This window comes from Helianthus annuus, chromosome 12 (genome assembly GCF_002127325.2).
Source record: "Helianthus annuus cultivar XRQ/B chromosome 12, HanXRQr2.0-SUNRISE, whole genome shotgun sequence".
NCBI lineage: Eukaryota > Viridiplantae > Streptophyta > Magnoliopsida > Asterales > Asteraceae > Helianthus > Helianthus annuus.
In genome coordinates this window covers 2,089,328-2,104,893 of record NC_035444.2, presented here as the reverse complement: position 1 = coordinate 2,104,893, position 15,566 = coordinate 2,089,328, and the positions used below count along the sequence as shown (strand labels likewise).

General features: G+C 34.2%; 2 protein-coding genes across 2 annotated transcripts; both read right to left on the bottom strand.

Annotated features, from left to right (window-relative positions):
* Positions 1-1,548: 1,548 nt before the first annotated feature.
* LOC110893763 (profilin-2) lies at positions 1,549-5,085 on the bottom strand. The gene is made up of 4 exons (XM_022140889.2): positions 4,828-5,085; positions 3,334-3,471; positions 2,179-2,322; positions 1,549-1,757 (listed from the first exon to the last, which is right to left on the bottom strand). Exons 1-3 carry the CDS (start codon positions 4,948-4,950, stop codon positions 2,188-2,190), a joined length of 396 nt encoding a protein of 131 aa, XP_021996581.1. The 5' UTR covers positions 4,951-5,085; the 3' UTR covers positions 1,549-1,757; positions 2,179-2,187.
* A 3,174-nt stretch (positions 5,086-8,259) lies between these two features.
* LOC110893764 (profilin-1) lies at positions 8,260-10,470 on the bottom strand. The gene is made up of 3 exons (XM_022140890.2): positions 10,301-10,470; positions 9,806-9,943; positions 8,260-8,737 (listed from the first exon to the last, which is right to left on the bottom strand). Exons 1-3 carry the CDS (start codon positions 10,427-10,429, stop codon positions 8,603-8,605), a joined length of 402 nt encoding a protein of 133 aa, XP_021996582.1. The 5' UTR covers positions 10,430-10,470; the 3' UTR covers positions 8,260-8,602.
* Positions 10,471-15,566: the final 5,096 nt, after the last annotated feature.

Here is a 15,566-nt window from a genome sequence, read left to right as displayed (position 1 = left end):
AAACATAAAAACATGTGAGATAGACACCATGTAAAGGAAATGTGTATATTGAATTTGGTCAAGTTTTATAAATTTATATATACATTACTATTTGCACATAGCTTTATGGTTGTCTAACAAATTTAAGAATGCACAAATTAACATAACCGAATTTAGTAAAATCTTATGTTATCAGTCAAACCTGACCCAAATAGGAGCCCAATTAACAGATAAAAATGTGCCATGGTTTATTTTGTACTGATGTAATGATTACTTTGTTTTATAATCAATAAGGATTAAGGAACAGTGTATGGGTTTGTTTTTGGACTATTCAATCTTAAATCTTTTTTTTTTTTTTTTTTTTACTAAAAGTCGTTCAGCTAGAAATGCTACTTTATAACCAACAAGAATATTATTTGGTTACATTTGTACCAAATTTAGAAAAAAAAGGGAGACTAATAACAAATATACTCTTAAAATATTTGAAATAAAAATAATCATTTGTTAGTATTTTACTCTATAAATAGAAAAGTTTCAAATGGTTACAAACTAATGGAAATTTTAGTATTCAGTGAGTTTCTGTCATATTTGCAAAAAAGAGTTTTATTAAAAAAACGAATAACAAGAGGATATATCTAACTCCTTTATTTATTATAATTCCATGAAACTACTAAGATTAAAAAGGTATTAATCTCACTGGTAGAGGTTCTTTTAAAAAAAGTTTTTTTTGTGAGAAAGGTAAGAAAGAATCTACACCATTAGATCTTTGATCTAATAGTTGAGATCATAATGGTAAAATTGTAAATAATTTTTACTATTAAACATATTAATTTTCTAGATTAATGATATACATGTAAATTTAACATTTTTAAATTAAGAAACTAACATTAATGCACATGTAAATTCCCCCGTCTTTTTTAAACGTCAATAACTTTTAATACGTAACTTTAAAAAAAAAAACTACACCATAATAACGAGCGTTTTTTTATCTTTAATATGAGTACCATATTGCTATACTTATATAGAGAAAAAAATATGTTTCGGTCAGATGTTTACTCCATGAATGGTGTTATATACTTGCTGAATGGTGTTATATATACTTGCTGAATGATGTTATATGCTTGCTGAATGGTGTTTATAGAATTCTTTAAAAAAAAAATCCAGTTTCTATAATTAACATAACCGAATTTAGTAGAATCTTATGTTATCAGTCAAATCTTATGTGCCATGGTTTATTTTGTACTTATGTAATGATTACTTTGTTTTATTATCAATAAGGAATAGTGGAGTTAACTGACATTTTCGTCCATATGGTTTATTCATTTTTGCTATTTCAGGTTAATTTTTAAAAATATAAAAGTTTCCTCCTTGACATACTGGAAACATAATAATTCAGTCCAAAAATTAAAACCCAGTTAAACCAAACATGTTCAATGAAGAATATTATTGTCAATTCATATATCTTTTATTTTCACCTCTTTTTATGAATTGACAATAATACCCTTTATTTAACTTGTTTGACTTAACTGGATTTTACATCAAACAGCAAAAAGATGTTACACAAGCAAAGAAGTAATAATAATAATATCAGAGATCCAAAACATAATAAAAATATTAATCAAAATACACTCCAAAAATAAGAACTAAACAAGTGTCCCACTTCCATCATGAGAAGGATGATAATACAGGAAAAAGTTGATCAATTCAAAGTTTGTTTATATTTTCCACCACCTGGTTTACAACTCCACAACTTTAATTACCAGTACTGTATCACTTTCCTGCAAATTATTCAAACTTTTTAGTAAATCAGGATATGACCAATAAGTAGTGGTGCACTTTTAAGACTGGTTAAAAGCTCGAACAAGCCGAGCCTGAAATACAACTCGTTTAGTTATCGATGATTATAACCCAATCCTAAAATACAACTCGTTTAGTAAACATAAAACAAAAATTAACGTACTCTCACTGTGTCTCGTTTTAGTCATTGTACATTTGAAATATTAAAATATTGTTCTTGTCTGGTTGCGGTTATCTTATGATGACCCCAACCGGACAAGAATTTCTACAACATATTCACATTTGTACATTTGTATTTAATAAAATAAAAACTATTTTTTATAATTTATACCGTAGCCCATATCAACCCATTCACAGATAAAAAGTTCAACGGATAAAAGTATGATGGGGGTGGAGACGTACAAGAGCAAATTAAAAACCCTGTTCGAGGAGATAGTCACCGAGCCGTTCAACAATCATGTTGCATTGGCCTGGAGTCATGGGTTCATCATAAATACCAATGATCAAGGACATTGTTGTCTTTTTAATAGTAGCACCTCCTGGTCCCTGAAGTTGACAAGAATATAACCAGTTATAATATATAACGCCGCTAATAGCGGAACCGCTATAGGCCACCGCTATTTGGACCGCTACACACCCAGAGGTCCGCTAACCGCTATAGCACCGCTATTGACTGCTTAGCAGGTCAGACATGAAACGATAAGACATGACACGACACGATCAGGGACGGATCTAGGCCACTTTTGTGGGTTCCCAGGAACCCATTCGGTTTGGAAAAAATTAGTGAGAACCTTGTATGATTAGGAAAAAAATAGTGAGAATTAGTGAGAATCTAACAAAAGAAACCCAGTGAAAAAAGTTCTTAGATCCGCCACTGGACACGATGACCTGAGATGCTAGACATGAACACGAACACAATAACTTATCGTGTCATCTTTCCAGACGAAACGAACACGGCCTGTTTAGAAACATGTCAACATGAAACAACCTGTTAACAAACTTGTTTAGGGACACGCAAAATATCACACATTTCGGAACCTGATTAGTGAAACAAAAATTGCCAAAAGTTTATAAAAGTCTTAACTAATACATAATCCTTAACATATTAATCCTTAGCAAATTTAAAATAAAAATCCATAAAAGCCAAATCATAACATCCATACAGATATAAAAAGGTCGCAAACAGATCGCTAACAAGTTAACAGGTCTTTAACATGTTTAGACATGAATTTTATCTTGTTCTAAACGTGTTGACCTGTTTAAGACACGAAACCTGTTAAGCCCAAACACGAAACTTATTAAAAATGTGTCGTGTTAACAGGCCCGTGTCTGAAATTGCCAGCCCTAATGTATGTATTTATGTATAGATATGTGTATGTATACATATATGTATGCATGTATGTAGAGTATTATTAAAATGTTAAGATTTCAAAAGAATATATCACACGTGCACGCACATATACATATACACACACACAATTAGCCCAAATAGTTATGCACTTGCGTATCGGCATATACCCATTGGATATTATAAAATAAAAAAAATAGATTCGTCACCTTTTTCCCTCTAATCACAGCCCCAGCCTCGCCTTGAATAACCATATACTTGGTACCACCAAGGTATAAACCGGTTGGTGCAAGAGAACCAGGTTCATTGAAGTCATTCATGATAGCAGTTATTTCCTCTGGCTTGACCTGCAGTATTAGCCATGAAATATGTTAAACATTTGCGAGCCGGGGGTCTCACTGGAAGCAGCCTCTCTATTCCTACGGGGTAGAGGTAAGGCTGTCTACATCTTAACCTCCTCAGACCCTACCTTAGCTTTGCTATTGGTGGGATTTACTGAGTATGATGATGATGATGATGATGATGATTTGCGAATGATGAAAGATACATAAATCAAAATATATTGTCGCATTTATGAGTGCAGAAAATTAACTCAAGTATCGCTATCTATCGCTACAACCCTAATAGCGAGCCTAGATTTATACGCTACGTAGCGCGCTATAGCGATCACTACGCTCGCTATTGACAACAATGCTCAATAGTTGATAAAAACGCCATAGACTTTCGCAGAATCCACACACAAGTCCATGGACCTTAGAACTAACAAACTACAAGGTTCTAGATACCTTCTAGAGTAAAGATTAAATTTCATTGCAATGACATATCTCTAAATGAATGTTCACAATCACACGCCTTTTTAGTGTGAATTTGCCTACGATATATTTGTTAATTGTTATAGCTTGTATTTTTAAAGCACACGAGCAATCGCTTTTTCACTTAACGCCTAGAGTAAACCAAGAAGCCCCAAAAGGAATATATTTGGGTTTTTTTAGGCCTGAGGCGTCCGCCTCTTGTAACTAGGGTGTTTTTATGCAACAAACTGTTGTACCTTGGATTTTTTTAGCTTGTACATGCACGTAAAATCATATAATAGCATTCAAAATGGTCCCTGTGAGCGTGTTACTTATATTATAAAATGTTAGTGTTTATATAATGTTTTTAATATTTTTGTAAGCGATTGTGAGTAGACTGAGAAAATGTAATGATAAAGTTATAAATTTATTATTTAATTGAGAAGTAAAGCAGTGATTTTTAGTGTAATTATAGAAATAGGGATAAGAAATTCATCGTGAATGCTCTAAAAACCTAAATTATAGCAATATTTTGGGTCCGGGAAGTTAAAAACCTATGGATACATAAAAAAGTTATATAATCGTCTTGCGCATTGGATACGAAAAGCTTGCCGCTTTTATTGCTTCTTGGTTTTAGACCTCGTCGTTTTCATGGGATTCCCACTTTTTAAATCCAAGGTCAAAAGTTGCCAATAAAAGTCAAACAGACTAGGTCAAAGTCAAACCAAACAGCTGAGCCTGTTAAACCCTAAACATCAACACACAGCAGAACAATTTCATTCTGAAATAACATCAACTTAACAGCAGTATCTGTTCGAGTCAGATCCGAATCAAACAAACTGTAACGAAGTTAATGAAGAGAAAACTAGGTCAAAATAGACAAATATGTGTGTGTGTATATAAGAGTTGGACCTGAGGGAAGGTGGCTGATTGGGCCCAAACGACGCCGTCGTGACCGATAATCGCGGCGGCAGTGAGGTGATTTCCTTCGATCTCGCACATCAAGTGGTCATCCACGTACGCTTGCCACGACATCGTGTTCCGATTGAGTAGAAAGAATGAAAGAAACGGTACAAGTTGGATTATTGTGGGGAGGAGATTAATATTATTTATATACGGTGGAAAGTGTGACGTGCAATTGTATTGTATGATGAATTATTGTTATTCTATAGTCCTTGCTGGTATGGTCATGGCCCCATGTAAATTGTCACAAGTTTTCCTACATGTTCCTTCCAGTAAAAGGTATTTTTATTATTATTTTAGGACCCGTGTTTTGCAGCGGCGTGATACTTAGTTAAACTGAGCAAAAAGGTAGACGTGAAAACATTAAATAACACACGCATGTTGTGAAATGTTAGCTCTTAAAAATTAGACTGAAACGTAACACATAGAAAAAAATAACTGAGTACAAGGGCGGAATCACTATTATGTGAGCCGTAGCCCGCCGTAGCATGGGCTATGGCTGAAGTCCGTATGCTTTGTGTATTTTTTTAATTTTTCGGTTTTATACAAAGGATACCCCTAAAATAATACAAGGATATCCGTAACCAACCCAAACTTATAAAATAAGTGAGCCCGATTGAAACAATGACTCAATTGATTAGATAAGCCCAATTGATCAGATTAGCCCAAAAAAACCACAAAATACGTATGGCGGCATTCTTTCTGATCATTGCTCAGGATCTAGAACAAAACCAGACGTCACTGGTCATCTTTTACGCACTGGTCTCATGTTTTGTTGCTGCCAATAACACTGGTTCGATAAAAAAAATCAACAATCATTAGCGGCGATATGTTTGTCGGTAATGAGGCCGTCGCTAATGAACAAAATGTCGTAGTTAATAAGCATGTCGCCGCTATTGGTTATGCCGGTGAGTTTGTCTGAACGTTCGCCGAATATGGATTTCCAGATTATACTTTATTTAATGCCGCCACTATCGTTTTTTTTAATATTGTATGATTGAACAGAAAAAAATTTGGGATACCCTAGATTTAATGGGCTAGTTCCGTCACTAATTGAGTCGACGTAGAACCTGCACTACAAAGGGTTCGTTAAACCGCCAAAAGTAACGTAAAAACGTTGAAAAGTGTCAAGGTAAAAAGTGAAAAATGTTTATTGATAAAGTTGTAAAAGACAAAAAGTAAAAAGTATAGGGTGTAAAGTTTAAAAATCTGTAACGTTAATTCAAATGTTGACATTGAAAATTAATATGTATTAAATGTTTATAAATTAATTAATATATTACTCATTTAAACGTTATTAAAATGCATTTATAACTATTTCAATTCTTTATGTGAAGATGTCCGATACATGACTAATTCTATATATTTCTAGTAGCATATTAGGGTGGACGGTATGGTTGGGGTGAGTTAGGGTGTTTGAGTTTTCTCTACCCAATGATATAAAGTCATGTCAACTCCTCCCTTCACTCCTTATTTTCTACTCAAACACTAGGTATGGTTTAAACACCCACTTAGTTAAAAAATAAAAATTTTTAATTGGTTCTTCTCTCCTCTCTCTCCTCTCTTAATTTGTTCTTCTTCACCTTCGGTGAGTATACACCGAAAAAACACTCTCTCTCAAACTCCCCACTCCCCATTCAAACACTAGGGGTGGTTCACCGATCGTTGAAACCATTCCTCGAGCTCGGTCCCCGCAACCATACCGACTGACCTTACGGCTGATGATATCATTTGTCGCTATAATTTATGCGTTTGTACGGTAAGAATTCAAGAATATTGCTGATTCATATACATATTACTTTAAATGTGGTACATAAATGATTTTTTGGTCATTAACTCTCTTTCTTTACGTACGTATGATTATATGTAATATATATTTATTTATACAGTTCTTCTAATCTTTATTTTAAATTAGTACCTTGGTTAACACACCACCTTTTATGAAAAAAAATATAATGATAATAATATATTGTGTTGGTTGTAATTGACCCTTTCTTTTTCTATGAAATCAAGGATTGGGATTTGAGGTCCCCATCATCTTGTAAAGGATGGATTTGAGTAATTTGAATGGCATAATCAACACTAAAATATTCCCCACACTTTATTCTTTTTATTTATATATTTATGACATCATATATTGGTCTTGAGCTGCATCAAATATTTACTTCCCAAAGATTTTTAGAAGAAAAAAAAAAGACAACATAAGACACAACTTTTTTATATATTTCTAGAAACCACAATATATATTATATTATATATAATATAAAAAAAATATTTTATCTAACTTGTTTTATAATGAAAGGCTTCTTGTGCCCATACATGTTAGGGTGTCGTATACAAGTTGATGAACAAAGGCCACCACATATCATGAATATGATGCTGTCCTCATCATTGCTTTGCAAATGCTCACCACTATGCTACATGAGAAGGGTGTTGAGGTGGGTGTACCATCGTACATCTTACCTTTTTTTTCCCTTTAACTTTGAGAAAATAAATTATAAAATAAAAATATTAGTTGTAATTACAAAAGGAATCTATAGTGAGTTAATACCTTAATTTTTAAATTTTATGACCATTTTTATGATATCTTTGTTGGTCAAGAATATGTTTCTTATGAAGAATTTGTATGTTGAAAACCTATTTGAACAAGATTATCGTAAAACAAAAATCAATACATAAAAACACAAAGATTTATAGTAGTTTGGGAATCAGGCGAGTGTTAACTAACACACTTTACATACACCTTTTTATATCCAACAAAAGTTTATCTTCACTAAGGACATGTCACTAATCAAGGTAATGATCACCTTCGCGTCTTTCTCTTTAGGATATAGTTCACTACAACTTCTTTATTGTAACAATGTGGAATGAATCACCAAAATCGTGTCATGAACGAGTTAGTGATCACCTCTTTAGGTCTCAATAATACAGTAGTGATCACTACTAAGTCTTCTCATTACTAAGGTAGTATGGCGAAACTTGAGATTTTCCACCGGAGGGTCGAAAACGTAAATACAAAAAATTCTATAAAACCGGGGGGGGGGGGGGGGGGTCAAAAACGTATATACCAAAAAATTTCTATACGAAAACTACATACTCTCCACTAACGAGCGAAAAGTTCAGAGAGTCGGACGCCCCCTCCCGCCCCACAAATCTACGCTTGCTAGTGATACATCTTCAAGTCTCACTAATATGTAGTAATCACATCTTTCATCTCATAAATTTAGGTAGTGATCACCTTTACTACATTATTTTTAAAATTTATATAACATCTTCTGATTTTTAATGTCATTATAACAAGGAATGGATTCTCAATGTGTGATCATATATGCACCAACTTGTGTAGTTATTTTTATTTATTATGGTATGAAAACTTTTTCCTAACTGATGTTTCCATCAACCAAACAAACAGATACAAAACAAAGATATGAATCACATTTGTATCATAAACATAGAAAATAAAATACAATGAGATTTCTCTTATTCACATAATATGCCATCTTGTGACAATAATTGTCACATTAACAAGACAACACCCAACTTTTGAACATATTTGAGTAACACGTTATTTAACATAAGGATTCGTTAAAAACGATACACATAACCTGGCATATAACAAGGACGCGGAGATCATAACTCCAAAAAACAGTAAATAAAACCGTTTTTATCCTCGTATTCGAGACTATAGACACATAAGTACTGCGAATGGTGATAAGGAGCGGAATCACATGCCCTGGTCCACGAGATAATCACCCAACCTTTCCACAACCATGTTGCATTGACCAGGAGCCACGGGCTCTTCGTATAAGCCAAACACCATGGCTTGACCGGTTTTCTTGATGCAGATCCCTCCAGCTCCCTGTAAATTCAAATATTATTTACTAAGGCACATTTGGTTTGTATCTTGGAATCATTATGGATATGAGTTTGATAATATACTGAAGTGGAAATGCGTCTACTCGTGTTTGTGTGCTTATGTTACACTTCTAACGAGTCAAACAAGTATGCTAAACAAGATTACATTGAAAGTAAATTGGCTCGAACATGCTATAAGACTGTGTTGTGGGTTAACTATACCATTGCCACATCACTGTCACGTCACTGTCATATAAGAACTTGACCATTAACTAAATACCCGTTAACAGTGTGTTGTGTATTAACTAAACACCCAATACCAGTAGCTAAAATAAATAAAAAAGGTGGCATGTGATTGGTTCCAACATCCATGGGCCCCACCATCATCCCGAAAACATAGTTAATGAATTAACGAATTCACAATGTTGTTACCGTGGCCGTCGTTAACTAGCCGGTGTGGGTTAACCGTCACCAACATCCTATGTGGCATCGTTAATGGGTTGCTAGTGAACTCACAACATCTAGTCTAAGTCACCAAAAGTGTATCTTAAATGCGTAAAACCACCTAATTTATTTATTCAAAAAAATATATATAATTTCTGTAATCATTTTTGACACCTGCATTATTTATGAAAAGTTTAAGCATACCGAACAAAAAGTGTTTCGGGTCAACCCAACATGATTGAACGCGTGCCAGATTTGTCCATTACCCAATCACCGCCTCGTCCCATTTTGCCACCTTAGATTAGAATTCCTTCGAATTAAGCAGAAACTTTCAAGGTTTTCAGGACCACCATTTACATAAAAGACAGCCAAGGTTTGATTCTTCGACACAGGGAATGAACGCCCTCATTTATACGCGGTATAACACGTCTTGGAGTAATAAACAACTATCATATTAAGTAATAACTAATTTGCTTTAGTAAACTGTTTTAGTAAACTGACAAAACTTCGGATGACTTTCAACCTGTTTGGCCTGTTAGATATTTAAAATTTTTCAAGCTTTACCCATTCGACCCGTGAAACCTATAACCCAAATAAACCTTTTTTAACATAACCGGGTTGAAGTTACCTTCTTTCCACGGATAACAGCTCCAGGCTCGCCTTGGATCACCATGTACTTTGCACCAGCAAGAAATAAACCCGTAGGGGCAAGGGTACCGGGTGCATCGAATTCTTTGATGATAGAATTAATTTCATCAGGTTTAAACTACACAAAAGAACACATGAAAAAAAAAAAACTATTACAAATTCTGTGGTGGATCCAGAAATTATTTGCTGGGGGTGCGGATGAGGTATTCAACCATATTTTCAAGGGGTGCGGTCAGGTTTTTTTTGCCTAAAATATACACTAAATATTATTTTTCAAGGGGTGCGGCCGCCCACCCTGGCCAAAGGGTAGGTCCGTCGTATGTAAACATGCATGAATAGTTGAATTCTTATAAACATACTATCATATATCCTATGATCAAGTTTCTCAAATGTGCATGCATACCCATAACATAATATATAAAAACAATAATGAATGATTAGATTAAGAGAAATATTATTATTAATAAAGACAGACCTGAGGGAAGGACGAGCTCTTAGCCCAGACAGTACCGTCAGTGCCGAAGATAGCGGCTGAGGCGAGGTGCTGACCGGTACCTTCAATGTCACACATCAAATGTTCATCAACGTAAGTTTGCCACGACATTTTGAGAGAGTTTTGTGTGTGATTATTGTGTTAGAAAATGCAAGTGTAAAAATGTGTGGAAATGATGGATTTAAAGTTGATTTGAAGACAAGTGATGAGTTGAGAATGAGCGGTGTTCTCGGCAACGTCCATGTTTTTCATTCAATCACTTGGCTATGTTTAAGGATTTCCTTCACAATGTTACCAAAAATAGATAAAACTATGCACAAAACAAGCCAACCAGTTTAACATTTTTGTGTTTTTTTAGAAAACTTTTTTAGTGGTTATCCAACAATTTTATATATATTTTAGAGTGAACCGTTACTTTTGTCAATATGGTTTGGTCATTTTCGTCGGTTCAATCCAAACCACATCAATGAAAATGACAATTTACTCTTTTATTTTATTTTTAGAACGATAATAATTCACACGTCTTTTATTTCTACGACTACACATTTTTTTATTTACCCAAGGGATTTAACCCTCGCTTGATAATGTTAAAGTTTAAAAAAGCTAAGGTTTCGATGCTTAGTGTACCATACTTTTAAAGTATGTGTAGTTTTGTATAGGGTTGATCTAAATGCATCTACGCTCTTACTAGTTGTACCCTCCTTGTGAGAGAAAAAACGTGAGTCCCAGCTGAACCCACTTATTTTACAAGTTTAAAATGACATAAAAAATGTTTTTTATCTTTTGATATTCATTCATCGGTCTATTAATAATTTTAGTGATTTTTGTGATACACAAAGGTGTTATTGGGAGTCTTGATAGAAAATATCACGTAACAAAAATTTAAATGCCCAAAAGGGAGAAATTCAAGTTGTACATAGGCAATTCATCTACCTTAGAAAGCTAATTGCAACTCAAAACAAAATTTCAAATTGGTTTAGTGACTTCTAGTTCTAGGAGATTGACATCCACGAATCACAATGGCAAAAATATTTTCCTCTATAATTGTCTTTTGGCTTATGGTAGTGAAAATGAAGCAATTACACAATTTGAAGACCATACGAGGATATAGCAGATAATACCTTTACAAAAGTATCTACCTTAGAAAGCTAATTGCAACTCAAAACAAAATTTCAAATTGGTTTAGTGTCTTCTAGTTCTAGGAGATTGACATCCACGAATCACAACGGCAAAAATATTTTCCTTTATAATCGTCTTTTGGCTTATAGTAGTGCGAATGAAGCAATTACGCAATTTTAAAACGGTAGGAGGATATAGCAGACAATACCTTTACAAAAGTTATAGGTCTACTACAATCGAGGATTCCAACATCAATCTTGTGCGAATCCTAAGAAGATGAGTACTTAATGCTCCACCATTCACCAAGATTTTTTTATAGCGGTTTTGAAAAGCTATATTACAATTCCCCTAAATGCACATGATTGAAGAGCAAGGGGAGATAATCCTATAGGATACCATACAACACCCGTATAAGCCTATATGTGTAGTATAGGTCCCTTTTAGGCCTATAGGTGTGGTTTAGATCCCGTATAGGCCTACAGGCACATACAAAACCTATAGCGAACCTATACGAGACTTATACTATACACTATACAATATGATAATATACGATACGATACAATACTATAAGATACCATTGAACACCCCTATAGGCCTATAGGTGTAGTATAGGTCCCGTATAGGCCTATATGCATATATAAGACCTATACGGGACTTATACTATACACTATACGATACGATACTACATCCATAGGCCTATATGAGGTTTATACGAGACTTATACTATACGATACGATACTTAAAAATGTTTTTTTAAGTATTTATTATAGAACGTTGCTAAAACGATAAATAATGTATAAAATTGTTTCCTAAAAAAACTCTTTATATACGTTGCGTATAGGCCTATACGCGGCGTATATAAAGGGTTAAAAAGACAATTTACCACAGGTTTAGGGTAAAAAAACCACTCTTTATATATGTCACACCCCAACCAATGGCGGAAACATCGGGATGAGACGAAGTGTGAAGATTGCTCGAGACATCATAACGCTATTTGTGACAATAATTTAATAATCCAAATTTCATTTCCAAAATAAATGTCAAAACATTACAAGAAAAGCAAATAACAACATTGTTCAACATAACATAAACAAAATTGATACAACACTTTAAACCTAAACGTCTAAGTGAGTATTTAGGCATCTTTGCTATCCGTTTTCATTTCATCATCATCAACCTGTAACATGTTTAAAAATACAATTCAATGCAAAAGCAAAGGCGAGTATACAAGTTTGATACGTACATAGCAAAAGATAAGTTTGAACAATTCCTCATAGCAAGCATGTGATTCAAGATAAACATTTAAACATGGCATGTGTCTAACATATCAAACCAAGAAAACGCAATATGCTCAAGACATAACCTCAAGTTTACGGGCGGGTCGTTAATCCTATAGCGCTACATATGTCAAGGTTTGGCTCGTACGAAGTTAATGATAAGTTCAACACATAAGAATAACCCAAGTTTAACGTATCAAGTCATCACGTATACAAGCATGTTATAGGAACGTTCATGTGTTTAACAAAGTGTTCATGTGTAAGTTAATAGGTAAACATGTTACACCCCAAAAGTGGTAAAAGTAAAAAGGGGGAAATACGAGTATACTCACAAAGTTTGCATATGTTTTCCGATTATCCAATTGTTGACGAGTAGAGATTTAGAGTCCGAATGTATAAGGGTTAAAGTTCAAGTATGTTTAGAGTCGAGATTCGGTGTTTAAAACAACATAAAAATAAGATATGAGAATAACATGGAAAATAATCATTTAGTACATATGATGCTTGTTCTTGACACTAGGAAACTCGAAGGAGTTTAGATGTTTTCATGGAACAAGGTTCCATTAGAATCGTGACAAGTTATCATAGTCTAGGATGATGTAATCTAGTACCCCGACATATGAACACTAGTTCATCATCAAAGATTCGATTATTCGAATAATATATTTAGGTTATATAATATATGTCCAATAGTTCAAGCATGAGGTAGAAGATTAAAATCTTCATTTTGGTACCTCTAAATGTCATAGAAGTCATGTAGGAGGTAGGAAGATCAAGTCTTCCATTTAGGCACCTCTATGTGTTCACCACTACACTTGATGTAAAAAAAAACAACCAAGGAGGGTCATGAACATACAATAAAGAATAAGAAATATACATACTAACTAAGAGAAATCATCAAATCATGTGAGGATTGTATGTTTGGACAACCCAAGTTGTTCCATAATCACTCATGTATCAAAGACAAAGTTTGACATGACTTGTGGGTTAAAAACCCTAAACAAAACACTAAGTTTATGAGGTTTAATCCTCTGATTTTAAATGTCTCAACCTTGTTTTTAAGCTTAACCAACCATGGGATAAGTTGTAAGCATTAGGACATAGGTATGAGATGTGTTGGACACAAGTTGCATAGGTTTAAACAAGTTTTTGATGAACATAAAAACAAACAGAAAGTTTATGGACTATTTCGGGGCATTTCCAGGTCTGATTTCTCCAAGGAGAAGTCTAGGAATCGAACCCCATGATTATACAAGCAAGTAGGAAAAAGAATCGAGTGAATCGGATAAGAATTGAGTGAGTTATGCTCATTTTCGTGAAGGGGTGTCAATCTACTCGAACCCTTGCTTTCAGCTACGGTTTGGTGGATGTTTTGTGAGTTTTTAGGGTTGTAAAAGTGGTAGGGAGGCTGGTTATAAGGGGTATTTATAGGGGGAAGGATTAGGGTTTCAATGGGTTGGGCTTTGGAAGTGTTTAGAAGGGGTTACACCTTGAAACTAGCCCACAAAACCCAACTATATGGGGCTGAATTTGGCTGAATTTGGGCTGCCATATTTCTTTATTTTTTTATTTTTTTAAAACATTATAATGAGTAATTTTGTTAGTTAAGTTGTGTAATAATATGCAACAATGTTTCCCCTAACTTGTAACAAGGTGAAATATGAAATAAAACATGATTTAACTAGGTAAAAAGTGTAACGTACAAGTTTTATTTACGAAGCAAGTTCCGTATTTTACAACGATTACAATGAAAGAATGGTTATAAGAACACAAGATTTCCAAAGTTAGAATTTCACGTAAGGTTTCTAAATGTAGGAAGTTTGAAAACGCAGGGCGTTACAGTCTCCCCTCCTTTAGGAAATTTCGTCCCGAAATTTATTCAAGAGGAAGGCTTGAAAGAGTTTTTGGCATAAAGGTGATCATTAAGAATTGAAACTTGGGAAGTTTGAAAGTTTTGAAAAGTACCAAATTTTGGAGAACATCAAGGTAGATTTGCAAGGGGAAGTTTTTAAGGATAGTATAAAAAAATCATACTTTCGTAAAACCTGTTTATTGAGAGGGACGAAAAGGTTTGTTACTTTAAATAAAGCAATAGAGAGATACTAAGTATAGTTACACAAGAATCAAGAATAGGGAGGCTATTTTATAGGTAATGAGGTAAGTTAGGACTCAAATGTTTAAACAAGCTGGATTACGAACGAGTTTTGTATAAAATAATACGAGTATAGAATGAACGAATGGCTCTTAAAGAGTACAAGTATGTGAATAGCATAAGTGTTGGATAGATGAACGTAGTGTGTTAAGGATGAAGTCTCGTCATGAATAATCGGATATAATGCGTTTGTGAGTTGCGTGAAGTTGTATTAGGTCCAAAAGGTCTGCAACACACTGAATTTCTCATGGCACGTTTTACGAAAGTTTGGTAACATGGTGAAAACACTTATATATAGGAAGTACCAGCGGCGTATCCACCATGTTTTAACCACATTACGTCCGTTTCGTTACTCGGGGTCATGTTACGTTCCGTGTCTTACCATACACAGTAGTACACTCTATGGTTCTCATACGCCTATCACTATAATCCCGTGTGCACCCGCGATTATACTGATTTTCGCATGATCCACATAGCTTGTACTAGTTATGTATGAATCAAGGTATACATGAATTTGAAAATAAGAATGTGTACGTAGAAGAATGTTGTGTGTAAGCATGTTTATGTTTAAGCATGTATGGGACCCACGTAAGCGAATCCCTCGGATTACGCTCGCGTATAGGTACGAATGTACGAATCATGAGTAAGGATGAAAGTATGAGCATAAGTTTAAGTATGAATACGCATGTATGTATGAGCA

Coding starts and splice junctions, on each gene's coding strand:
- LOC110893764 (XM_022140890.2), bottom strand. CDS start 10,429: ATGTCGTGGCAAACTTACGTTGATGAACATTTGATGTGTGACATTGAA. Junction 9,944..10,300: donor AGAGCTCGTCCTTCCCTCAG/GTCTGTCTTTAT, acceptor TCTTTTGTGTAG/TTTAAACCTGATGAAATTAA. Junction 8,738..9,805: donor CTGTTATCCGTGGAAAGAAG/GTAACTTCAACC, acceptor TTGAATTTACAG/GGAGCTGGAGGGATCTGCAT.
- LOC110893763 (XM_022140889.2), bottom strand. CDS start 4,950: ATGTCGTGGCAAGCGTACGTGGATGACCACTTGATGTGCGAGATCGAA. Junction 3,472..4,827: donor AATCAGCCACCTTCCCTCAG/GTCCAACTCTTA, acceptor CTAATACTGCAG/GTCAAGCCAGAGGAAATAAC. Junction 2,323..3,333: donor CTGTGATTAGAGGGAAAAAG/GTGACGAATCTA, acceptor TGTCAACTTCAG/GGACCAGGAGGTGCTACTAT.